Source organism: Euleptes europaea, chromosome 1 (assembly GCF_029931775.1).
Source record: "Euleptes europaea isolate rEulEur1 chromosome 1, rEulEur1.hap1, whole genome shotgun sequence".
NCBI classification, from domain to species: Eukaryota; Metazoa; Chordata; class Lepidosauria; order Squamata; family Sphaerodactylidae; genus Euleptes; species Euleptes europaea.
Genome location: NC_079312.1, coordinates 54,088,541 through 54,115,891, shown reverse-complemented (window position 1 = coordinate 54,115,891; position 27,351 = coordinate 54,088,541). Strand labels below are relative to the sequence as shown.

At 43.0% G+C, this 27,351-nt stretch overlaps 1 protein-coding gene across 1 annotated transcript in view; it reads left to right on the top strand.

Moving 5' to 3' along the window:
* SLC6A6 (solute carrier family 6 member 6) overlaps window positions 1–26,681 on the top strand; it is a 48,737-nt gene extending 22,056 nt beyond the window's left edge. Inside the window, exons 5-14 of the mRNA XM_056854961.1 lie at window positions 5,590–5,722; window positions 8,797–8,931; window positions 10,201–10,304; window positions 10,425–10,549; window positions 14,162–14,274; window positions 18,801–18,938; window positions 20,299–20,401; window positions 21,567–21,667; window positions 23,694–23,864; window positions 26,402–26,681. Coding sequence (XP_056710939.1) covers window positions 5,590–5,722; window positions 8,797–8,931; window positions 10,201–10,304; window positions 10,425–10,549; window positions 14,162–14,274; window positions 18,801–18,938; window positions 20,299–20,401; window positions 21,567–21,667; window positions 23,694–23,864; window positions 26,402–26,542 — 1,264 coding nt within the window. The 3' untranslated portion in view covers window positions 26,543–26,681. The remainder of the gene's footprint in view (window positions 1–5,589; window positions 5,723–8,796; window positions 8,932–10,200; window positions 10,305–10,424; window positions 10,550–14,161; window positions 14,275–18,800; window positions 18,939–20,298; window positions 20,402–21,566; window positions 21,668–23,693; window positions 23,865–26,401) is intronic.
* Window positions 26,682–27,351: the final 670 nt, after the last annotated feature.

The window sequence follows — 27,351 nt, the reverse complement described above, 5'->3', positions numbered from 1 at the left end:
TCACTTCCTAGAGCATCAAATTTAGGGCAAATAACCCATGTTGAAATGGCCAGTGTTATATCCTTCTCAGCCCATTGACTTGAGTGGATTTAGAAGGATGCAACTCTGTTTTGGATTGCATTGTAAAACAGCAACTCTTATTGAAACTATAACTGTAAGTATGAAATATAACCTGTAAGGATCTGAGTTAATATTTTTTCTTAAACTCTGATGGATCAGTAAAAGGATTTCCCTACTGTCACACACATACATGAACAGATGAATAGGTAATATTTAATAAGTTCTAATTTATATGTTTTCGTTTTGCTTGCCACATTATGATAGCCCACATCTGAATGGAGATGAATATTCATAGGATCCATTGATTTGTTCTATTAAGGGAACATAACACAGGACTGAAACCATAATAGCTATCCTTTCCCCAGTATTTTAAGGGAAACAATTATTTACTTGCTTAGCTTTCCCATTTGCTTCACTATTTAGAACTTTGACAGCATTAAAGTATTCTGTGTGAGGAAGTGCGTTATGTGGGAGCTGCTGGATGTCAGTGGTTCTGTCAGCAGAAACCAGTCCTGGTTTATGTGTAACATTTGCTTCCAGCATGGCTGGGCTTATTTCATTCATTTAAGTATGAGCTAGGCCCTCTGAACGGACTTGACTAACCTGTTTCTTTATAAATGAATGTAAATTGATAGTTACTAAAAAAGAATAATGTTTATGGGGAAGATGTTTGGCATTTGTTCTGAATCAGTTGAGTAGACTAGCTTGGATTATAAAGATATCATAATTTGCCGATGACTAAGTTTATACTAAGAAATTGGTAAATATGGCATTTGCAGTAGACTTAACCATTGCACATTGTGTGAAAATAATCAAGGATTGCACGGTCAATTGTGCTTGTAATGGCTGACACATACGCAGAAGGGGGGAAGATTTTATCACACTGAAAGGGCTTAACAAATTACATTAATGAATTTCAGTGACCTATAAATATGCTATATGCATTAACTGGTCAAGGAAAATGTCAGAGCTACAGTGAGGGAAAAAAGTATTTGATCCCCTGCTAAATTTGCCCTCTGATGAAGAAATGACCAGTCCATAATTTTAATGGTAGGTTTATTGTAGCTGTGAGAGACAGAATAACAACAGGAAAAACCCCAGAAACCCAGAAGACAAAAGTCAGAGATTGATGTGCATTATAACGAGTGAAATACCGTATATACCCGTGTATAAGCTGACCCGCGTATAAGCCGAGGTGCCTAATTTCTCCCCAAACATGGGGAAAAATTAGGCACCCGCGTATAAGCCGAGGGTCGGCTTACAACCCCCCCCCCCGCAGGCTTACCTGGGCTCCCGGCAGCAAGCGGTGCGGGCCTGGCGGCGGCGGTGGCACAGCCCGGCAGGGGCTGGGGCAGCCTCCCTGCAGCCGCAGGAGGCCGCCCCAGGCCGCTCTCGGCAGCAGGAAGCGGCGGCGCAGCCGGGCGAGGGCCGGGGCAGCCTCCCTGCAGCGGCAGGAGGCCTCCTCAGGCCGCTCTCAGCGGAGAGAAGCGGCTGCGCAGCCAGGCGAGGGCCGGGGCAGCCTCCCTGCAAGTATTTGATCCCCTATTAACCAGCCAGATAGGGTTAGGGTTCTGTTGTCAACAGAAGCAATCAATCCATCAGATTCCAAACTAGCCACCATGACCAAGACCAAAGAGCTGTCCAAGGATGTCAGATTGTAGACCTGCACAAGGCTGGACTGGGCTACAAGAATATTGCCAAGCATCTTGGTGAGAAGGTGACAACCCTAACCCTAACTGTCAACCTCCCTCGGTCTGGGGCTCCATGCAAGATCTCATCTCGTGGAGTTGCAATGATCATGAGAACGGTGATGAAGCAGCCCAGAACTACACGGGGGGAACTTGTCAATAATCTCAGGGCAGCTGGGACCATAGTCACTATGAAAACAGTTGGTAACACACTACGCCGTGAAGGACTGAGATCTTGCAGAGCCCGCAAGGTCCCCTTGCTCAAGACAGCACATGTACAGGCCCGTCTGCAGTTTGCCAATGCACATCTGAATGACCCAGAGGAGAACTGGGTGAAAGTGTTGTGGTCAGATGAGACCCAAATCGAGCTCTTTGGCATCAACTCAACTCGCCGTGTTTGGAGGAGGAGGAATGCTGCCTACGACCCCAAGAACCCCATCCCCACCGTCCAACATGGAGGGGGACATATTATGCTTTGGGGGTGTTTTTCTGTTAAGGGGACAGGACACCTTCACCGCATCGAAGGGACGATGGATGGGACCATGTATTGTCAAATCTGGGGTGAGCACCTCCTTCCCTCAGCCAGGGCATTGAAAATGGGTCGAGGATGGGTATTCCAGCATGACAATGACCCAAAACACAGCCAAGGCAACAAAGGAGTGGCTCAAGAAGAAGCACATTAAGGTCCTGGAGTGGCCTAGCCAGTCTCCAGACCTTAATCCCATCGAAAATCTTGGAGGGAGCTGAAGGTTCGAGTAGCTACACATCCGCCTTGAAATCTTACTGACTTGGAGAGGATCTGCAAAGAGGAGTGGGACAAAATACCTCCTGAGATGTGTGCAAACCTGGTGGCCACCGACAAGAAACGTCTGACCTCTGTAATTGCCAACAAGGGTTTTGCCACCAAGTACTAAGTCATCTTTTGCAAAGGGATCAAATACTTATTTCACTTATTATAACGCACATCAATCTCTGACTTTTGTCTTCTGGGTTTCTGTGGTTTTTCCTGTTGTTATTCTGTCTCTCACAGCTACAATAGACCTACCATTAAAATTATGGACTGGTCATTTCTTTGTCAGAGGGCAAACGGGCAAATTCAGCAGGGGATCAAATACTTTTTCCCCTCACTGTAGCTAATATGTTACAGACCTCATTTAACAAGTGTGGGATAGCGCTTCTTACCAAGCAAGCATATAAACTTTTATCATATGTTAACTCGCTTGAAATTTACAGAAAGTGTAGGTAGTCTTCTTGGTCAAAATCCAAAAACAAGAAGTCATGTAATACCTTTTATTAAGACCTACCAACTTAACACAAGACAGTCTTTCGGGCTCTCCAGTATTGTTCATCAAGGTGGATGTTCAGAAACAAAGTAGGGGGGTAAAACCTCTGGCCATGATCTTGAGGCCCCTTTGTCTGAATCTTGGGTAGAATATTCAGCTGATTTCAGTGGGTGCAAGGTGTGGTTAGTATGATGTTGCAGCCATGGCATTATGGGAAGAAGGAGCATGCCATGGGTACAACTTGGTACTTTGCATTCTCTGAAGTCAGCTGACAGAACTGCCTTAGGATCATGGACTGGATGAGGTTTTCATCCCCCTCCCTCTCTGTTTCTGAACATCTACCCTGATAAAAGTATTCTAGAGAACTCTAATGTTTGCACACTGTGTTGTGTTGTTTTGATGCGGATGGGTTTTAATAATTGAAATTGATGGTAGTCTGTCCATAGCATTGTTTGAGTTTTGAAACCTAATGTGGTCTGTCATGCGGGATGTTATCAATAGAGATTTTGGAAGATGACGCATCTGAGACATGGTTTGCTTTACTGAAATGTTTACCTCCACATACTGAGTGACATCCACTTCTAAGTAATGTTACTGATTATACATTGGGGGCTGTCATTATGGCTTATTTGAGTTAATGGCCTGTGGAGATCTCATGATTGTTTGAGCAATCACTGGGGATAAGCAAATCTGGCTTTATTTCCAGAGACTTACCCTTTGGGATCACATCACATGCTTCAGCTTCATAAAGGTTGCATTTTATAGTATCTTCTTGCAGACATAGTATGAAAAGTCAAGAAGCAGAGGACAATTGCCAGTAAACAAGAGCTTTGATTGTTCCCTGCCAACCGGAAGCTTGTAAGTGCTGAGGAATCAGCAGACCTGGTTCATCTAAAATCCAGGGAGGCTCATCATCTGTTTTGGACATGCAAATCTAAAGAAAGCAGGTCAAAACTAAACAAAACCTGTTGATAAGACTCATGTGCCCTTGAAAGCGGTCATAAATCTGGGAGGGAAAATATCTTCACTTTTCCCCCCTCTCATGCATGAGATCCTTGGGCAAAGCTAGTTTATTATGAGCCATGCTATTTTAAACACTTCTTGGTTGAAATGGAATATCCTTCAGGAGTTGTGCAACTCCTATCATTCTATGTTTTGTTTGTGTTCTGTCATTGACAAAGCTGGTGACTGCGTGATCATATTTCTGGGCTCTACAGAGTCATGGCAGTTACCGTTCTATATCCAGTTCCCCTCTGGGCTGGGTTTGCAGTGCAATCCTAAGCATGTTTACTCAGAAATAAGTCCCATTGAGTTCATTGGGACTTACTCTCAAATAAGTGTGCTTCGGATTGCAGTCTCTTTGTTTTTAAATAAAGTTAATTTACCTATACAAATCTTAATTTGCTTATATCCTGAGAGAATATCTAGTAAAGAAAAGTACAAATACAAAATGCACACACACCAAACCAGTCATCAACAGAAGTACTAACAAGTTTCAGTGCACCCCCTCCCTTTATTTTAGCTGCATTACAGAAGTCATTTGCTTTGGCATCGGCTTGGAATAATTTCACTAACTTCAGAAGGATTCTCATGAATAGACTGCAGCTCTAGAGTGCAACAAACATTGAAATGAAGAAAAGTTGGAAAAAAAGAAAAGTAATGAAGAAAAGGCAAAACTCACACTCATAGGACAGTTTAGGACAGGTGTCGCCAACCTTTTGAGCCTTGGAATTCTGACATAGCGTGGGGAGAACAATCGCAAAATGGCTGCTGCAGCTTACCTTTAGTCACACAGTGATGATTCTTGTACTGTGGTGGCGGCGGCTGCCGGAGCAACTTTTTAAAAAATCTGCATGGCCAGTCAAAGGCCCAGTTGCCCATCTGAAGCCATGTGGCAAAAGCCCCGCCCGCCCCCGCCCGCTTTCTAAAAGCACTTGGCAGGCACCATGTTAAGGAGTCCTGGTTTAGGATAAGTTATATAGTGTGCGTGCCACTCACTACCTGAACTGTCCTCTTATTGATATATTTAAAATGTTTATTCCCTGCCTTATCTTTTCAAATGCAAGGCTGCTTATGAAACAGCAAAAGCTTCATCAAGAGCATCCAGCAATAAGTTAAAAACATTAAACAACTAATCCAGTTAAAAGCAGCCAAAGACACCAAATGCCCTCTGGAACAAAACAGTCTGACATGCCTTCCTGATGGTGGTGTAATTTGTAATTTGATGTGTAATTTGGATCTGAGAACTAATTCTAAGAGACCGAATGCATGAGGGAAAGGGAAAGGAAGAGAGGAAGGAGACTCAATGAAGAGGAGACTTTTTAAGGCGCAACATCATCCTTGAGTCTCTGAAAGACCACAAATCAAACGCCACGTTAGTGGATTCTTTCCATTTAATCTAGTTGTATTTGAAAATTAGTGTCCAAAGAACTAAACTGGTACATCAGTTAAAAGGTATTATTTGCACCCTTGTCTTGCTTTCAGACACTTGTTCTTGTGGGGAAAAAATTGATTGTTATTGTATCTTTTGTGTTTCTTGTTTCCTTTCACACTTTAAGGCACAACGTACTGAGCTTGTCTTCAGGAATTGATGATATTGGTGTTGTCAAGTGGGACCTGGCTCTCTGTCTCCTCCTTATCTGGGTGATATGTTTCTTCTGCATTTGGAAAGGTGTCAGATCCACTGGGAAAGTGAGTGTTCTCTGCTTCCCGTAATTATGATCATGTTAAAATGCCATCTCTGACCGGAATTAAAGGGATGATTCTTTGATGTGTCAGTGAATCGCTTTGTTAGGCTTTATCAGCTTTGGGGACAAGGGCCTTGATGTACTTTGTCAACTCTGACGACAGGACCAAACTACAATGATAATGACATGTTGAGTCAACTTCTTCAGATGCCTAAATACAAACAAATTTTTAAGTCTGAAATTACAGAATTATGTTCCTGGTCAAGGTTTTGTTCCTGCTGTTATTTTGGCTTTCCAGCCTATTCCTTATTCATCCAAGCATGGAGAATGCATTCATTACTTAGTTTCCTCTTCAGCTAGATGCACTGAAAACTCAGAGTTCAAGAACTCTTAACATCTGGTTTATGTTAATTTAAATGTGTTTCCAGAGTCAAATGTTCAAGTTTCCATGTTCCATCCCCCCGCAATTATTTTTATTGCTGAGCAACCCTCTTTGGTTTCCTTCATTTTTTTTTAACACGGTCAGTGCAGAGGTTGGGCGGTAGGGGAAATTATGAACAATGTTTTAAAGAATGGTTTAAAAATATAATTTCCCTACCCACAGGGGTGGAAACGATATGGAAAGACTGGTATAGTTACAAGTGTTGCATTTAGAGATCGGTCTGGCTGCAGGAGTCATTATGGTACAGCCGCCTTTGATATCTGCGTGCAAATCTCCTGAGGTTCACTTAAAAGGCAAGAAGATGCATCTCAGGAGCTTTCAGCTGGCTAAACCAATTTCACAAAAACAAAACTCTATTAAACAAACAGCAGAGCTGTAATTACCAGGGGGTACGTTGTGACCCTGTTAAGGGAACAAAAAGAGAAAGCTAATCGGGATTTCACTGGAGTGTGGATGCTGAGATGCCGCAGGCATAAGAACATAAAAACATAAGAAAAGCCATGCTGGATCAGACCAAGGCCCATCGAGTCCAGCAGCCTGTTCACACAGTGGCCAGTTAAGTGCCTCTAGGAAGCCCTCAAACAAGACAACTGCAACAGCATTATCCTGCCTGTGTTCCAAATCACCTAATATAATAGGCATGCTCCTCATTATGACTAGTATCCATTTTGACTAGTATCACTCCCCTCTTAAAGCCTGCCAAGTTGGCAGCCAAGTTGGCCGGCAGGTGTGCGCTCAACTATTGAGGCAAGCACAGCCAGAAGCAGACAAGGAGCTCCTACTGGGAACTTTTCTCACACAAGGCCAATGTACACATGACCTTCTATTCATTTCAGAGGGTCTTCGTATAGGGCATTTCTGTGTAGCTTGTGCCCCCTGCTTTCCTTTGCCAGTGCTGAAGAGGAGGAGGAGGAGGAGGAAGCGGCACCCTTTGAAGCAGCAGAGCTTCTAATGGGACCAATTGCTGTGGTCTCCATGGATGGTTTTGTGCGGCATGTCTCAGTCCCAGGCTGCAGTGGATCCTTGTCTAATCCATTCTGCAAAACAGTTCTGATACGTTTTCCTGTAGTCCTTCATTGCATTAAACTCAAATCTTTGGAAGGAAACCAAATCGCTATTTCAGTATCAACCTGCATTTGTCTCATATTTCCTTCTGCCTACACTGGGACACTAAAATGAATGCCTGGAAACATTATGATTAGCTCTCATTGGAAACAAGCGACAGTAGCATTTAATTCTCTCCCTTATGTTGTCAGGCACTGTCTTGGCAAAAAAAAAAAAAAAAAAAAAACCCTCCTGAATCGAGTGGTACCTGAAAGACAAAAAAAATTATTGCGACAAAGCCCACTTTGTCGTATGCATGATGTGTTATTATTGGTTGGCACAGAGATAGAGAAAGAGAGCTACAGCAAGAAAATAGCAAGAGGCACAGCAAGAAATGCAAGAGACAGAGACTGTGACATTTCTATACACAGCTTAAATAAGTGTATATTTGTGAGAATTTCACAGTCAGAAAAATACTGGATCTTTAGCTTTGAGGGAAAGGGGGTAGAAAATAACTCCCCATGTTTGTGGCAGATCACAGTTGCTCTGATGTTTTCACATTCAACACCCAAAGCACCTTTGAGCCTCTGGGTGCTATTTGTGTTCATACTGTAGATGTCATTAATATGGGGCAGAAAGAAGAGGAGTTAGTTTTTGTATGTGCAGTGGGATCCATATTGAACTGAGTTGCTTGAGGTGGTCTGTTGCACTGTAGATTTTGGCAAAAATGAGAGGGGAGTATGGCCACGTAAATACAAACTTAGAAATATGCTCTGATTTTCTGGTGAAATCAAACCAAGTCGTTCTTCATTTGAAAATGTTCCTTTGAAAATGTTTACTGTATAGAAGACATCTACAGTTCGGAAAGAAAAAAAATGGAGACTGGAAGATCTTTATAACTCAACTTTCACTTTCCTCTTTGTGTGGTTTCTATATTTTTGAATCTATGTGCTTCATTTGCTTGTTCTCAAGCACGTGTATACTAGGAATGAAGCAGGCTACTTTGTTGGCTTGAGCAACAGTACTGGAAGTTGCTGTCAAGGAGGTCTCAGTTTAATCGGGACTGATGGGACTTTAGCCTATCCTCTGTCTCATCTTCTCCATGTTGAGAAGATTTCCCCCCTACCACCTTTGGGAACCTTCACTGTGCATATTTATGTAAAATGGTGATTTGTATTACCAGAAAGAATTGCAATGAAAAAACATTAGGTGTGTGTTCCGCTCTCTCTCCCCCCTCTTCCTGTGTGTTTGTTTGTGTGTGTGTGTGTGTGTATGGGTGAGAGAGAGAGTGATAGGAACAAGAATTGTACCCACCAATGAACTGAACAGAGAAGTCCTTTGCCCTGTCCTTAGTTGCAGATAATCCATTTGCTCAGGCATGATGGATAAACATTTGTGCAGTTAAATCAGGTTTAGGGGACCGTGATGTTCTACTGAACAGTCCAAGACAAAGGCAAACAGGAAGAGGAGACGATTAAACAGGAATTATTCCAATCATGACCTCATGTTTCAAGTGCATACAAATTAATATCTTTGAATCCCTGGCTTTTTACTAGTAAAACGTACCTTTTTTCTTTTTTTTTAATTCCTAGGTTGTGTATGTAACAGCAACGTTCCCATTCATCATGCTTTTTGTACTGTTAATCCGTGGTGTCACCTTACCAGGAGCTGCGACGGGCATCAAGTTTTATCTTTATCCTGACATAGCTCGGTTAGGTGATCCTCAGGTGGGTTGCTAGGGATTGACAGTAACAATATTTTCTTCCCGTGTTTTAGAGCAAAATTTGAGGAGGAGAGTAAGGCGCAGTAGATTTCCCTGCTGTCTTAAGCGATTGAAAGCTAAACCGAAGATTGCTTCCATAGTTCTCCCCTCCCCCGCTGTATCGTGTCGAAAGGTTATTATTGTTAATATGTTAATTCATTTTCCATGTATGTATATCTTTTTTATATTAAAAGGATTCTGAGGCTTGTAGACTCTGTCCAAATGTAGCATCTCAGCTTTTTTGTTGATATTAGACTGGACAAGGTAAGGGAGATAATTTTTGCGTCAGTCTTTAGTTCTGAAAGGCAACAAAATTGTGGAGCAGCAAACAGAACGGTAAGAAGCAATTGTGAGTATTTGCAACTGATCACAACCGTGTTCGATGGATGCTTCTGGGGCAGGCAGTGAAGGACAAAAAGGGGGAACAGTTAATACTGGAAGATACCCATAGCAAGGTGGGAGAGTCTAATGCTTAATTTCCCCCCCCCCTAAGGTACTTGCTACATCAGCAAGGCCATCTTCGTCTCCTCACAAATGATGTGACACCTTATTTTCTTGTCAGCCACAAGCTCCATTCCCTTGCAGTGGGAGAATACAAAACTATCAAATGAAAAACATACATGTAAACAAGAATCTGTTTTTTTGTTTTTAAAAAAAAATTGTGATCAGTAAAGGAGAAAGTGTAAGATAGAGGAAGATGTACACCCAGAACATTTTCATACCAACCTTGGAGGATGGGAGATGTACAAGAGCGTGTTAAAAAGCTACTGCTTCTTCGCCTTTCAGAAGATTTGAGGCAGTTTTCTGTTCACCTAAACTCGTGGCTCTAGTGTCCAGGGATAGGAGGAGTATAGTGATATCCACTATTTTGTTAAAAAGTTTGAATTTTCAGAGAATTCCTATTATTGTATTTTCCACATATGTCGTTCTGCTGGTGACTGAACAATGCTGATGTACAGGCCATATATGTACACATACATATATATGTTTATAATGCTCTGTTGTTATTTTCAAATTAGTCACGTTTTTATGCATTTTTCCCCATCAAAATGTTGTATGTGATTGAAGCAAAAGGGGGGAATGTGCTTAGCAAATATTTCTAATAATGCTCCTCAGCACGTTGTTTCTGTTGAAAAGATGCTCTTTTCTTGGAGGTGGGAAGATGCTTATGATTTGCATGCTCTGGATGATGCTGTTTTTTCCCTAACAGTGCTCTCGTCCCTCTTTCCTTTAGGTCTGGATAGATGCCGGGACACAAATCTTCTTCTCCTATGCAATCTGCTTAGGTGCGATGACTTCCTTGGGGAGCTACAATAAATACAAATACAACTGCTACAGGCAAGTTTTCCTTCCAAAGGGGTTTTTTTTAAGTTGTGTTAGCTAAATGATGTGTAGGGAACCATGGATTCAAAAAAATTTCCTTTAATTAACTTCCTCCATGACATATGTGTGACTTAGGGACTGTATGCTGCTGGGATGCCTGAACAGTGGTACCAGTTTTGTGTCTGGCTTCGCAATTTTTTCCGTCCTGGGCTTCATGGCACAAGAGCAAGGGGTGGACATTGCTGAGGTGGCAGAGTCAGGTACGATGGTTTCGGTGGCAGTGATGGTGGGCACTGCCACCCAGGTGTGTGAGCAAAGCGCTACGAACAAAATCGACCAAACAAAAAAGAGAGAGAATTAAAAAAAAAATCTTTCAATAAGAAAAGTCTTAATTTGTTTCAGACACCATAGCAAGTTGAATATATTTTTGTTTGTCAAAACAAGCTAAAATACAACATAGATATTTAATTTAACAGAAATAAAACAGACTTGAAATGTTATGAAACTAAATCCTCTTTAGACATCAATCCTGCAAGCACTTGTGTGTGTGTGTAAAGTGCCGTCAAGTCGCAGTTGACTTATGGCGACCCCTTTTGGGGGTTTTCATGGCAAGAGACTAACAGAGGTGGTTTGCCAGTGCCTTCCTCTGCCCAGCAACCCTGGTATTCCTTGGTGATCTCCCATCCAAATACTAACCAGGGCCGACCCTGCTTAGCTTCTGAGATCTGACGAGATCAGGCTAGCCTGGGCCATCCACACACTTACTTGGGTGTAAATCCCATTGAATTCAGCAGGACTTACTTCTGAGTAAATATGTTTAGGGTTCTGCAGTTACTCTCAATTGGTTTTGATACTAATAGAGAGCTTTATGGGATCTCCACTGACCCACCATGCTCATAGATTAAAGCCGTGCTAGGGAAAATGTCAGATTTTTATCATGGCTCTCGCATTTCGGCGTGAAGCCATGATGGAATTCATGTGACCTGTAACAAGCCTGAGTAGAAATTAGGGGGAAGTAGAGAGATCCAATTCCCTGTCATATCCTTCCTGCCGCCACCATCACCACCACAGTCAGCGCATGCAGGATGTGCACCTGTCAACTGGCCCCTCCTTTGTGTGCACAGTGCTGCAAGCATGTGCACAGAACTGTTCCCCACACATTTCCATGGGAAGGTCAGAATGGACACAGGGATGCATTTCCCCCTTATTGTGTGTTTTGTTAAATAGTCCTGAGCTGTTGGGGGGGGGGGGGCTTTTTGTTACTTTTGAGCAAAACATGCAAATTCTCTTGGACTTCCCTTGTAGCACTTGAACAAGTGAGGCACTCCGAAGCTGTTATGCTTTTGAAGCTCAGACACACTAAGCCAGATGGTCATCTTATGTCATCTGACATCTGTCTGTGTACTGAAATCTAGAGTGCTGTGATGAACTCTCAGCTATTTGTGCAAATGATGGCTGTAGTTGGAAAAAAGTGTCCTGGGGAATCCCAAAGGTTGTTGCTGGCCATTATCGCCCAAATTATACATTATATTTGTCCATTCTGAATGCATACATGAGGAAGTCGAGGACAGCTTTAGAAAGGGAAGAAATACAAATGGGCCCCCGAGTAGGAAGCCCCAGAAAGACTATAAGATAGACCTAGTGTGAGGACACACCTAGAGTTGCAGACACAGGCTAGTGAGGCAGGTACCAGGGGGAACGCTTTTTGCTCTGTGATTTCCATACCATTGTTGCTGTTTCAGTAGCGGCGAGGAATTCCAGTGGAGATTTGTGTTTCCCCTTAGATTTCTTTAATAGCTAAATCCAGCTCTATTCTTCTAGGCAGAGGAGGAAGAAATGTGGGAGTGGTGTTTAACATCTCTTACTCTGTTGGCATGTAAACCTGTATATTTGACTCCAGTGTATTTTTTTCTTATAAAATCCTGGCCACAAGTCAGCACAGAGGTAGACTTGCTTAAGAGTTGGTTTCAGTTAGAGCTAAGCAATCCTTTCTAGTACTGGATTATAACCACTGGGTTTCAGTTTCCCATGCCTTTTACACATCAATCATGTTGAAATCCATTTCTTCAAAGCGATGACTAACAACCTGATCCTAGTCACATTTACTATGAAGTAAGTGCCACGTAGTCCAGTGATACATACTTCCAAGTATATGTTGCTGGGATCTTACCCTAAGATATTTTGTAAATGACCAGAGAAATAAATAACAAGATAGTTGGTCATATTGAGGGGCATGCAAGACAACTTGGCAGAAGTTGGGTCACTTGTCAGATGAGCCCAATGTAATCAGTTCTGCGTAGCTATAATCTAATGTAGCACATTCAGAGCAGCTGGAAATGTGTGCAAAGCTAAAATCCCACTGAACTGGGTTTTGGCAGGGAAGGGGAAGTTGAAAACCTGAATTTAGACCTTCCCTCACTTCCCTTCCTAAAGAACTGAATGGTTGGAGTTTTTTTTTTTTAAGGGCTCCACATGTGTATCTCCAGCTGTTTGGTTGTAAAGGAGAATCGCTAGCACATGTGGTTTCTCATGCAGCTGGGGATATATAATGGGCACAAACTTACATTGTGTCCCATTGCCCCGACCCACAGAAAGTTATTTGTGCTTGTACCTGTTGGACATTAATTTTACTGAGACATAAGCACAACTGGTTTTCTGTGGTTTGGAGCCCAGGGGTTCGTGGGGCGTTAGCTTCTTTATCCTTCCCTCGCACCTGGTTAAATAGAAAAGAACATGGAAGGTAGCAAGAGCATCAACAGTGAGTGACAAGTGCTGATCCATGACAAGAATTCTCCAGCTGTACTTTTCTGGTAGAAAAAAAGTGGTGTTTCAGTCTGACTTTCAGATATTCCAACACTTTTAATGGACTTTCTTTAAAAAAAAAAAAACTTGCATGAAAACTGTTGATGCAGTGTTTTCTCACCATTTTCAAAACAACCAAAACATTCAAAAGTAAATAACATCTTGCAGCTTCTCAGTCTTCGTAATGTTCCGTCAGTCCTAGTACCTGATAAAGTGACACTGAAATAAAATGGGGAATCTCATCACAATGCATGACTGTTTTGTGCTATAAAACTGAGCATAGTTTTGACTTCTAGCAGCTCGTCCACAGGGATGACACAGAATAACCCACCCCTGACTTTGCTGTTGCTAACTGTAGTGGGAAATACATTAGCCCCATTTCAGTTAGAGAAATTTATTTTCATTGTTAAACGAATGGGGTACAATTTCTGCAGCAGTTGCTATGTATAAATAAGAAATACCAGATAGCAGCAAATGGATCTGTTGTAGCAGCAGTGTGCTAAACCATTAACAGAACATGGCTACCAGTCACACCGCCCGATAAGACTTAACAGTTATTCAGATAATCAATTGTTCCATTAGAAAGGAAGCCAAGTTCCTTTGCTGTTTTTGTGCAAACGCTGTCCCGTTGCTGAGTTACCAGCCCAAGCCGTAGAACAGAAAGCGTTGTGTGGGTTTTGCTTTGTCCCAAGAGTCCCAAGAACTGGCCCTGCAGTAATTGCATTTCATGTGCCAGGCACCCCTCTCCCATCGCAGCTTCTTTGTGCATGACACGTGCAGGGTTTGGCATGCTTGAGTGAGACGATGAGCCTGGCAAATGGATAAGCAATGGCTTTTTGGCTTTGAGGACTGCCGGTCCTGTTGGAGCCATGCATGCTTCTATGTCAGATAAAAGGATCCGAATGAATTCCATCCTGGAATCTTCAGTTGGGTTTGGGTTTATCTGAATGGAACCAGGCATCCCTACTGGGGGAAGTAGGGTGGGGGGGTCTTGCCTTCGCAGGAAGCGGCTTACTGACTACCTCTTCTCCCTTTCCCCCCTTTCCTTTTTTCTCTCTTTATTCCTCTAGGTCCAGGACTGGCCTTTATTGCCTACCCGAAAGCTGTGAGCATGATGCCGCTGCCAACTTTTTGGGCTATTCTTTTTTTTATTATGCTTCTGTTGCTTGGCCTGGATAGCCAGGTGAGTCACCACCACAACATACAGTGATGGGAAAACCTGCACTGCATGTGAAAAGACTTCTATTGCATTTTCTGTTCTGAATTAAACACATCATAGGCGTTGCAGGAGAGGGTTGTGTGTGTCTCCGGGCAGGGAAAAGGTGGCTGAATGTCATCAAGTTCATAGGTAGGTTCTGCAGTTTAAATATATTTTGCTGGTCTAAAGGGAGCAGAGTATTTGGCATGTTGTGTTCAAATCTGGTTAAGGAAAAGTGACTTGCAAAGTAAAAGAGTCCAGAAACTAAATCCTAGAATTATAATGCACCAAGCTCCTTTTAGAGTGCATGAGAAATTGTGATTTCAGAACCTGAGGGAGTTACGCTACAGTTCAGACTTCATTGCCAATTTTAAATAAGTGAGACATTCAAAAGGCATTCATGTGTTCTCTCTTCCTTATAAGTAGGCATCCCTACATACACGCTGTTTGTGTTGTACTGTCCCTTCAGACAGCTTCAGCACCGCACATGAGGTTCCTAAGTAGTTTCCTATCCAGGTCTGCTCAAGGTTACACCATGGTCTTTTCAGATTTAAAAACAAACCTACATTGGTGGTTTTCAAACCATTCACCAGGCATGGCAGATGTATACTATCACAGAAACTTCCCTCCTTTTTTCCCCCCCTTCTACAAATGCATCAGTTTTCTGGGGCCATGGAATAAGTGACAGATGGAGGATTGTGTAGATAAAAAACTGAATAAACAGGAAACGGTTGTTCTTGTTTCCAATACTGTTTTCACCTCACATGAACACATGAAGCTGCCTTATACTGGTCCATCAAAGTCAGTATTGTCTACTCAGACCGGCAGAGGCTCTCCAGGGTCTCAGGCTGAGGTCTTTCACATCACCGACTCGCCTGGTCCCTTTAACTGGAGATGCCAGGGATCGAACCTGGGACCTTCTGCTTGCCAAGCAGATGCTCTGCCACTGAGCCACAACTGGACATCTTTAGCATACCTGCTGCCTTTGTTCTTTATAAACCTTATATCTGCACAACGCAGCCACACACACAGGGCCCAAGCAACATGGGCCTAAATTAACAGGGAGTGTTAGGGAAATTGCAAGAGGCCAGATTGAGCTTGCAACTTTGTTTGTCCTCTCGTGTGCTATTAAACAAGGTATGGTTGATCAGTAGGCTTTGATAGATGTCAATCACTATCACCAGTTTCTCTGTTTTGCACTACGTGACATGATTAATTAGGTTCTTTCTGAAACCAATGGAATAGACTTTTTTATAGCTGGACTAAGTTACTTTAAAATTCATACGGTTATTGTTACTCACTGGGAAAATGGAAGGTTTGGGGATTTTCTACAAGACCTTTTCTTTTCACTATACAAAGCAATCTGTTAATAATTTCTAGACAATTGCTAGTTGCACAGATGTACTGGGGATTTAGGGGGCACTTCTTTTAGGTCATTTTAAGATTTCAAATTAACAAGCTCCCATTTATTCTTTGCTAAAGTAGCTTTAATGTTAAATAAATATACTTGACAGGGGCAAACTGTTTACTGAATTCAGAACCTCTCATATGAGCAGGGATTAGTGGAGTTTTCCCTCTGGTTGTTACACACTTGATCTCTTAAATTGTCAAAGCATTCCATTTGTTCTAAATGGCTCTTTGGTGCTTAATCTTTGAACTCCAGTGAGTGACTTTTAATCACTTCCAAATTGAATGTTAAAACACGCTCAGTGCTGAGGTTCTGCAACCAAGTACTTATGTAAATTGAGGGTTGCCTAGTAATTTTAAGTCATTTCTCACTGTGTCGAATAATTAAAACTAATTGGAGCACTTAATGTTTTGTTTGCTTTTGGAGCGCTGTCAAGCAGGATTTTGGAATGCTAGAGCAGCTTAGGAACAAGCTGGACCCAACCGTTACATTGCGACAGAAATTACCCAGACACTTTTATATAATGATGTAGGTTAAGAAAGAGATGTAACACCATCTTTTCTGAGTGAACCACAAAGCACTAGTGGCTCCTTAACCGAGAGAAATATGGTATAAATATGTGTAAAATAAATTACTTAATATATTGCATGTATAGGAAGATGAAAAGAAGAATTATGGGGCATGGAACATAGCTAATGAAAATACCTGCCTATCACACAGTAAATGTGTGCAGGGCAACCTTGGGTTAGTCACAATTCTCTTAGAGCTCTCTCAGCCCCACCTACCTCACAAGGTGTCTTTTGTGGGGAGAGGAAGGGAAGAAGATTGTGAGCCGGTTTGAGACTCCTTAGAAGGTAGAGAAAATTGGCATATAAAAAAACAACTCTTCTTCTCCTTCTCCTCCTTATTCTTACCTGTAACCTGTCTTTGGTGAGCCATCACTGAAGAACCACCCTCAGAGAGGTAGTCAGGCTAGTCTTTTCCATCAAAAACAATAGAGTGGGTCTACTAAACACTTTGTGTTATAATGTAAGAAGACCCATTCAGTTATGAAGGGGGGGTTAATTTATGGATCATCCAAGCCTTCTTTTCCTGAACGGAAGCAACTGCCACTCTTAACTAAAGGTGTGGTGTGGTTTACGAACCACCCACCGTGAAGTTATTTAATGAATGAGTTGGATTTGGCCCCATTAGGTCTGCTTTGTTGTTTATTGCTAATCATTAATAAAGCTCTTGCTCCCAGCTTTATTGAATTCTAATGTTACATTATAAGCCAGGCTGGAGTTATGACTGCCTTGCAGTCACTGCATAAATGTCATTGAACAATTATAATTAGGAAAGGAATCTGAAAGGTGACCTTTCTCTAGGCCTCTTTCTTTAATATGACCACACATATGCTTTACTTTCCTTCTACAGTGGCTACTTCACAATTAGTATCATACTTGGTGTTGTTTAATTATATTGGCATCTATTAAATGAATGCGGGAACAAACTAGGCAATAAGTCTTTGTGTTTCTCTGGCCTGCTTTGGCCTTTTGACAGCAAAAGCAATTGGTCTTGCAAGGAGACACATCCGGACCCCGGGGAATTTTGCCTGTACTGAGCTTCTTACCTAGACTCACACAACTGTTTTAGCTTGAGGAATTGGCAGTTGATTTGCTGTCCATAACAGCACAACCTGTGTTTAAAGAAAAAAAGTGATTGGATGGCTTGACCAAATGGCCAGATTAGCATATGCCATTACCAAACTGTATCTTGAAGGAGTACACTAAGTCTGGTGATTTCCAATCTGAGAATGAAGTGAAGCCATCACATGGTAACACCAAGTGCTGAACTGCCGTACTATAAAGACTGAATGGTTTCTGCTTAGTTTCTGCTTAGTTTATCTAGCCTATGTGGAGGCCTGGATGTCATGCTAGGAAATAGGACAGCACAAACCTACTGAGGAAGAAATGGTTGCCCTCTTTGAAACCAGCATGGCAGAGGTACACTATCACCAGGCGGATCAGATAGAAAATCTGTCACATTTTTATCGTGCCCTTCTTCCACAGAGCTCATGGGTGGCATTCCTGGTTATCTCCTCCTTTGTTTGGCGCTCCCTGTGAAGGAGGTTAAGCTGAGAATGAATGACTGGCCTTAAGTCACCCCGTGAGGTTTATGGTTGAGTGGGGATTCCAACCTGAAGCTCCCCAGTATTAGTCCAGCTCTAACCATTATACAACTTTGGCGTTCAGCACAGAAGTGTGGCCCTTCTTCTCTGATCCCCTGATCCTATTCATGCCTTCCATCCCTGTCCCCTAACCTGACTTAAGCACTGGCTCTCAGATCAGATAGGGGTCAGGGCCTGTTTCCCCTTCTTCTCTTTGTAGCTACCTTAGCAGTGTCTGCCTGTATATAGTGGCTAACCCCCAACCTGGTATTTTACGTACTGAGTTTGCATCACTAAAAAAATTACAGCCAGGTTGTTTCTAAATGACAAAAATAACAACAGCAGCAATAATAATAACAATAATTCCCAGTGAATCCAAAGAAAAATGTAGATGCTTCCTCTGCTTTTTTTGGGGGGGGCATGATGCTTCCCTGTGTTCAATGCTCATACATGGGGAGATAGTCCTGCTTCTCCCCTGTTCTTTCTCTTTAGGGTACATCCATGGGTATTCACACATGTACAAGGGCAGTCTGAAGACTAGGTGGTCTCTGCACATGCCTTTCAATTCCCTGTCTAGATTTCCAACTGTGATTGGCCACTTGGCACACTTGTATAATTTGACAGAGCACAGAGGGAGAACTAGGTCAGGATACAACATGTATGCACGGATGTTCCTGTCGCTGGACTGCCCTACTGCAAATGCTCCAATCAATGATCTTTACATGCATAATAAAGTTTATCTGTAAAGGGTGAGGAAAAAGTCACCAAGCATCCAGAAAACATGGCTCAAAACCAAACTGGCATGAAATCTTGACTTTTTGGAAAGAAGGCCGAGTGAATTTTACTCCTGTGCTGGAATTGCTGACGCTGTTCTCAAGTGGTGCTTTGTTATAAGAGGACGAAGCACTTGCTGTGCATTTGTTCAGTGCATTTTCATTTTTTCTTCCCTTCCAGTTTGTTGAAGTTGAAGGACAGATCACATCCTTAGTTGATCTGTACCCATCCTTCCTAAGGAAGGGTTACCGACGGGAAATCTTCATCGCTATAGTGTGCTTCCTCAGCTATCTTCTGGGACTAACTATGGTGACTGAAGTAAGTAAGCCTGTGACTGAAGCAGCTTCGCTTTGCTGTGTGTTTCGCGATGTGAATCCATGCTGTAAAGGCAGAGCCCAAAAGAGCAGTGATGCTCCATAAGGGAGAATTCTGCAAAATATACCAACAAACAACAATTGGCATCTCTTGTTCCAAATTTCAGTTTCCAGAATTCCCATTTATTTGAGGTCTGCCAGTGTAGGCACATGCCAACTCAAGGTCTGTATTATAAAGACCCCCTTTTATCCAGTGCTTTCCTCCAATGCATGTTTTTATACAAACAATTGAATTTTATTATATAAGACCTTGCCCTGACCTGGATGGCCCAGGCTAGCCCAGTCTCTTCGTATATTGGAAGCTAAGCAGGGTCAAACCTGGTTAGTACTTTGACAGGAGACTATCAGGGAAGTCCAGGGTTGCTACACAGAGGCAGGCAATGGCAAATCACCTCCAAATGTTTCTTGCCGTGAAAACTCTATGGGGGTGGCCGTAAGTCAGCTGCGACTTGAAGGCATGTCCCACCACATACAAGAAACTGGGCTCTGCTGTGCTACTGACATGGAGTTGGATCCAGCCAGCTTTTTGCTCAATCTCATCCAATCCCCTTTCTTACTACAGCTCCTGTCTCACATGGCTTTTGGCCATGAAAGTCCCATGGCCCTTTTGGTGGTCAAAAGCAACTCCACCCTCTTTCTCACCAGCTGAAAACCTGGTTGGATCCAACCTTTTATATAGAAAAAGTGAGTGAAGGATAAGGCATGTGGGACATTATGTCAGGAGTGCAATCTAGCATATTATATTTAGAGCCCATTAGGGAGTCTAGAGGGCTTTGGAAAAAGCAGAAAAATTATTACTGTGCATGAAGGAGAAATGGTAGGCTGAGGGAAAAAATCTTGGTCCATGCATTAGGGGAGTGCCTAGTGAACTTTACTTGCATATGTAAGTCTCGTAGTTATTTATGCTAAGGATCAATTGTTTTCTTCCATCTTGTTTCCAAAAATGCTCTTCCTAAAATATTATCCTGTAGGAAGGAAGCGCTTCAGTGTTTCAGTAAATTATACTGAGTGGCTTAATTTCGGTCAATCTCGATTTCTTTCAAAATTCCTTCTATAGTCAAACAAACCTGAGTGCAGGTTTTGGAAAGGACCACAGTATGTACTTATAACTCCAAGAGCTGATTGCAGAAGATTACTTGTCCACAAGCATAAGTGCCAGAGTGAGTCATAGATACGAAGGATATAGTGATGAAGGTCAGCTTGCTTTCCACACTTTTTTTTTTAAGATGAGTATGACGGTAGTGTATTAATAGTACTCATGCACTGTGTGTGTGTTTTTTCCACTGTGTTCCTCTTTTTTACAGGGTGGCATGTATGTGTTTCAACTCTTTGACTACTATGCAGCTAGTGGTGTATGCCTCTTGTGGGTTGCATTCTTTGAATGCATTGCTGTAGCCTGGGTTTATGGTGAGTAAGTTATAAAGTTGTAGTCTGATGCCTTCCTTTCAGGAAAGAGGAGGGCTGTTGCAGGACAAAGCCCAAGTTCCTGGGGAACCAGTCAGGTGGCCTGGGAGGTGGGAAGTTAGATAGGGGAGGGGGGGAGAGAAGAAAATGGCAGACTGCAAAGCGATCAGAGCTCTATAACCACTAGTAGTATTTTCACCCTGTTCTCCTGTGTTATGGGATTTAACCAGCAGCATTGCATCCTTTGGGACACGTTCTGCCTTGGCCTGAGACGGAGAGAGTTCACCGCCATCTGCCATGCATAATATAGTGCCAGAGCTCTGCTCCTACTCAAACATGTTGAGTTTCCGCTCTATAATCCTCTGGGACTGGTTCATGGGTTTGGGAGGGCTGCCAAAGGCTTGGTTCCTGAAGCTTGGTGGCAGCAGAGAGGGAACGTATTCTCCATGGCTCAGCTGAAACCGTATCCCTGTTTTGCCATGTGGTGGTGAAAATGCAAAACTTGGGAGGATTAGTGCTCAATAGATCAACCTCTTGAGTTGTATGATAAATGGGAAAAATTATTTGATTAGATAGCTGTTAATTAATAAAAATAATAGAATGTAAGAATTTAAGTTAAAAAATCTATTGTAAAATATGAACACATAATAATCTAAAATATATATAATCGAATTGAAACTACAGAGTAAGTTCCAATATATTTAAGAATTTGGTGTCTATGTTTTTATGTTTTGTTTATCTGTTTGAAAAATAATTTTAAAAAATTGGGATGATTGGATGGGATGTTCATCGGATTGTACATTCTGATGTGAAGGCAATGTCACTTCATCTCTGCTCATTAGCATAATCACACAGCCAAATCTGATTGGCTCTGTGATATCAATATGTGATCTCTGATTGGCTCGATTGCATAGTAAAAGAGCAAGGAGAAGCCCTGTAAATGTTAAAATGTTAAGCGGCTGATCAGGGGAACGATAGTTTTGAGTACAAAAAACAGGTAAGGTGGGTCCCCCACCCCAGAGTGTAATTCTGTTTTTTGTTTGGCATCATTCATGAAACTCACTTCAGGTATTCAGTGCTCCTCTAGTTACAAGGTCAGCCCACTGAGGGAAGCAGGAATCTTTTATTGAGACTAATGAATCTGACTTCTACTGTGTTTGAATTCTAGGCGCTGATAATATTTACGATGCCATTGAAGATATGATTGGTTATAGGCCCGGTCCATGGATGAAATGGAGCTGGATGATAACTACACCAGTTCTTTGCATGGTGAGTGTTGAAATATGCAGGTCTCAGTTGAAAGGGACCAGGCAAGTCGGTGATGTGAAAGACCTCAGCCTGAGACCCTGGAGAGCCGCTGCCGGTCTGAGTAGGCAATACTGACTTTGATGGACCAAGGGTCTGATTCAGTATAAGGCAACTTCATGTGTTCATGTGAAATAAATGTTCTAAATCAGGGATGTCCAACATACGGCCCAAGGGCTGTATCTGGCCCCTTGAGAGCTCTTATCCGGCCCGCGAGCCAGCCAAGGCAGCCCCCCCCCTCCCCCAGTCCCAATCTGGGCTGGCGAAGCCTGGCCTGCCCTGACCAAGTGGCATTTATGTCATATCCAGCCCTCATAACAAATGAGTTGGACACCCCTGTTCTAAATAATTAATTCTCCCACACACACATTTCATTTCATTCATATATTCATTTCCTATCTTCTATATTCTCTCCAGGATCAGAGGAGCATGCCTATTATATTAGGTGCTTTGGAACACAGGCAGTATAATGCTGCTGCAGTTGTCATGTTTGGGGGCTTCCTAGAGGCACCTGGGTGGCCACTGTGTGAACAGGCTGCTGGACTTGATGGACCTTGGTCTGGTCCATCATGGCCTTTCTTATGTTCTTATGTATTTTTCATATATGCATGGTTGAAGACATAGGGATGTGCTAGAGAAGTGCAATTATACAACTCTCAAAAGCCAAAGCCTTTCTATCAGGTGGAAAACAAGCAAGAATATAAAGACTTAACGGGTTTATTGTGGCACAAGCTTCTGTAGGATACACTCCATGAATATGTCTCTAGCCTACAAAATCTTATAGCATGATAAATCTGGTAGACTTTAAGACTCCCTTTTTGTTAGCGGAGCATGCTAGTGTGGTGCAAGCAAGGTGATCACACATATTGTGCAGAATAGTGTTGGCTGCAGAAGAGGCAACTGTTTTTACTTAAATGACAATGGTACTGCTCAGTTAAAAAAAACCCAGGAATCAGGAGTAAAAAAACAAGTAAAACATGGAGGAGTTGGGTTTTTTCCAGGTTTAAAATTATTACATCACATTTCTTAGAAGGGAGGCAAGCTACACAATGGGGATTTCTCCTACATAGCATGAGTGTGCACACATTGAACTGGTGCATACATTAATCTGGCCTACCAGCGCAGAGCAGATGGTATAGGGGTGCATGAAACAGAAAGGGATGAGATAGATGTGGCCTTGTTAATTCCTGTTCCTTTAAAGAGGGCTTGCATGTTAGTGGATGAAGAAAGTATGGTGTAGTGGTTAAGAGCTTAAGAGCAGTGGTTTGGAGCGGTGGACCCTGACCTGGAGAACTGGGTTTGATTCCCCACTTTTCCACATGAGCGGTGGAGGCTAATCTGGAGAACTGGATTTGTTTCCCCTCTCCTACACACAAAGCCAGCTGGGTGACCTTGGGTTAGTCACAGCTCTCTCAGTTCCACCCACCTCACAGGGTGTCTGTTGTGGGGAAGGGAAGGTGGTTGTAAGCTGGTTTAATTCTTCCTTAAGTGGTAGAGAAAGTCGGCATATAAAAACCAACTCTTCTTCTTACAGCTCAGAGGCCACTATGTATGCCACATCCCCCTGTGTGCACATAGAAGGTCACTGTGCAGGCTTTGGGGTGAGGAAAAAAACCTTGACTGTTAGTAAAATTACAGTTAAGTGTAGCTGTTTGATCAGGGAGACCCCAGATCACACACCCCCACTGATCCTACCACCACCCCGGATCATACTCCCCCTCCACTTATTGTGGGGATACCTTGGGCCAGTGTCTGTCTTTCTAACTTAACCTCAGAGAGATTTGAATGGAGGGAGGAGGGCATATACACTGCCCTGAACTGCAATGCAGACTAGTGGGATAGAAATGTAACAGACAACGTGTCCTATTGTATATAAAGTGATAGGATTATTACCATTGGCATTGCCCGCCCATGCAGCAAACACTGGCAAACCACCATTCTTGCGGCACTTCTTGAATCTGACGCTTGTATTTTTGGTCTCTTTACACAGGGATGCTTTATCTTTTCTTTGGCCAAGTATACACCATTGACCTACAACAAGGTGTACATATATCCTGACTGGGCAATCGGCCTGGGCTGGGGTCTTGCCCTCTCTTCTATGATCTGCATCCCTCTAGTTATGGTCATCCGTATAATACAGTCGGATGGGTCTCTCATTGAGGTAAGTTCTTTTTTAGAAAAAGAAAGAAAATCCACAGGGGCTGGAAACAGTGAAAAATAAACTTGAGCAAGCTGGCAGTCTTCTGGGCAGCTGCTATCAGGGTTTGATCCAGTAATCGACTGCAGTCAAGGGGAGTTCCAGGCCGTATATATGCCTAACCTGCAAATGGTTTTCCCAGGCATTCATTCTGGTAGATGGGGCAGTTTCAACTGTGCTATGCATGTTGTATCACGTCCACGCGGCTCTCAGGTTTCTGTATGGGACAGAGCAAGGGTCATAGTGCCCTCCTAAGCAGAGTTACAAACATCTAAGTCCATTGATGTCAAGAGGCTTAGAAGGATGTAATTCTGTTTAGGATTGCACTGTCAGTGAAGCTTAAACAAGATAGTCGTCATAAGTTGATACGAAGAAAGACTGTGGGAATTGGGAATATTCAGTCTGGAGAAGAGGAGGTTAAGGGGGAATATGGTTACTCTTGGGAAGTATTTGCAGGTCTGTCATTTGCAGGAGGGTAGGGCACTATTTCAGTTGGTAGTGGAGGACAGGACTCGTAATAATGGGTTTAAATTACAGGTGGGGAGATATTGACGGGATTTTAGGGAAAACGTTTTTAACAATGAGGGCAGTTCAGTTGTGGAATCAGCTGCCCTGGGATGTGGGTTCTCCTTCCTTAGAGCTGTTTAAGCAGAGACCGGATATTTATTTGGAAGGGATACTTTAGGTCATCTTCCATGGTGGACCTGGTTAATCTTTAAGCCCCTCTGGATTTAAAAAAAAAATTCTATAAACAGGAGAAGAGAGGACTCCCATTTCCAGGTATTTTTCTATAAGCCAAGCAAACTGTTCACAGGTAGAGAAGTCAATTAAGTTGCATGAGAAGCTGCCTTTGTTCTAATATATGCCAGTGTTGTATAGTGGTTAGAGTCTTAGACTAGGATATGGGAGACCCAGATTCGAATCCCAACTCTGCCATGGAAGTTTGCCAGGTGACCTTGGGCCCGTCACATCTTCTCAGCTTAGCCTGCTTCACAGGGTTGTTTTGAGGATAAAATAAGAGAAAGGGAGAATGTTGTATGCTACTTAGGGTCCCCGTGGGGAGAAAGGTGAAGCTTAAATAAAGTAAATATTGAACCTCAGACTGTTCGGCATGGTAGGGATACCAGAGTCCTGAAGGGACACGGACAGATTAGAGAAACCAAGGGGCACAGGCTCCTGATGCAAAGTACAAAGCCTTCTTTGCCCCTTCCGGCATGCTGCCTGAGAGCTGAGCAACCCTGTTGCAGCATGTGCCGTGTGAAAGGCAGTGGGTGACCTGCGGCAGCTGCAGAGCTAAGACAGCCACCTAGTGGCTTAAATAACTCCAGTGGGCCAAAGAAATTCCCCTTCGCCTGTTTTGCTTGCATCCTCTTTCCTTTTTCTGAGAGCCAGCGTGGTGTAGTGGTTAAGAGCGGTGGTTTGGAGCGGTGGACTCTGATCTGGAGAACCGGGTTTGATTCCCCACTCCTACACACTAAGCCAGCTGGGTGACCTTGGGCTAGTCATACTCTCAGCCTTGCCTACCTCACAGGGTGTCTGTTCTGGGGAGGGGAAGGAAAGGTGATTGCAAGCTGGTTTGATTCTGCCTTAAGTGGTAGAGAAAGTCGGCATATAACAACCAACTCTTCTTCTGGGAAACATTCAGTGACTTTGATTCTTCATTCTTTGGTTTGCACATGACAGCCTCCCCCCCCCCCCCAAGTTAGAGATTACCTGGTTCCGGCCCAGGGTTGTCTAGTTAGGCCTCAGTTGCAGTAACTGGCTAGCCTTCCCACTGGGTATATCACTTGATAATTAGGGTTGCCATTTGCCACATGGTGGGAGACCTCCAGGTAATTCTGCTGTTGCCTGCTGATGCTTCCATGGTTGGTAGGTTGGTAGAACTGGCCAGGCAAACCGGGGGTGGGGGACTTGTTATTGTCATCCCTGTGCAATGGTGCAACTTCTGGCACAACCCAGAGGCGACAGCATTGCCTCCTGTCGCACTGTAAATTGTCTGATTGCATGAGGATGACAATGGTGCTCCCCCTGGGTAAGTCCCTGCTTCCCCCATCTCCCTACTTGACAACGTACAGTTAAATTGTGGAACTCCCTGCCCCAGGATGTGGTGATGGCTGCCAACTGAGGGGAACAGACATGTTCATGGCTATCCATGGCTACTAGTCAAAATGAATACTAGTCATGATGCATACCTATTCTCTTCAGGATCAGAGGAGCATGCCTAATTATATCAGCTGCTGTGGAACACAGGCAGGAAAATGCTGCTGCAGTCATCTTGTTTGTGGGCTTCCTAGAGGCACCCGGTTGGCCACTGTGTGAACAGACTGCTGGACTTGATGGGCCTTGGTCTGATCCAGCAGGGCCTTTCTTAAGTTCTTATGATAACAGTTGCATGAGAAGCTCTCCTCTGTGGTCTGTGCTTTGCAAGTGAGCCTGTAAAAACACAGCCCGGTTGTCTGAACGCCTCCTCTCCCAACCTTCTTCTGTTCTCTTCTTCTTAGAGGGTGAAAGCTGTCGCTGCCCCGCGCGAAGTGAACCGGTGGGCAAGGGAGTCGGAGAGTGCCGTCCCATTCTATCCTGCTGCCATGGCCAATGGGGGAATGATCAAGCCAACTCATATCATCGTGGAGACTATGATGTGAGCTCTCTCTATGAGAGGAAGACGCCTGCTTTAAAACTGCCGTTTACTAACCATAGAATCTCTCATAGGACCAGGTTTACAGAGCTTTATATTTGCACTAGGTTTATTTTTTATTTCTCACAGAGAAAGTTATTTTTTGTGTGTTTTGGTTTTTATTTTTTAATATTTTGTAAAGTAAATCACAGCAGATGCCTCTCGCTCTATTTAGAGGCAGAGCTTTCATATCAAATTAGGCACATTACAGGATTACTATTTTTTTCTCCACATAACATATCTAACTCCTATTCATCATTTCTGGTCACTTATTTTGATTTTCTTGCCAGCAATACACACAGGCACACACGCGTACACACCCACACACAGGGGAAAAATATGCATCTACAAATCTCAGATTTCTTTAGGTGCTGGTATAATTGGGAACAGGGTAAAATGTAAATTTGTTTTTTTTAAAAGCCAATCTTTTATTGAAGGGATTAGCTTTTTAAAAAGATAGATAGCATGCATATGTTATTTTAAGAAACTGGTTTTTCAAAGGCATAGCATTATCTTCCTCTGGTTCAAGTGGGGAGAATTGCAACAAGCAAAGGGTACATGCTTTGAGGCTTGCTGTGGTCCATGTTAGATTATATATGTGTGCGTGTGTACAATTGGAAAAGTGGCAATGTAGAGTGGGAGCAGTTAGGAACCAAGGGAACAATCCAAGTTACAGCCATTTCTGAGTATAGTGCATGTGTGAACAGTCTGTAAGAAGGTAAGAGACAAAAATGTTCATGCTTTGGACGGAATTTTTTTTTTTGCCCAATACTTCCC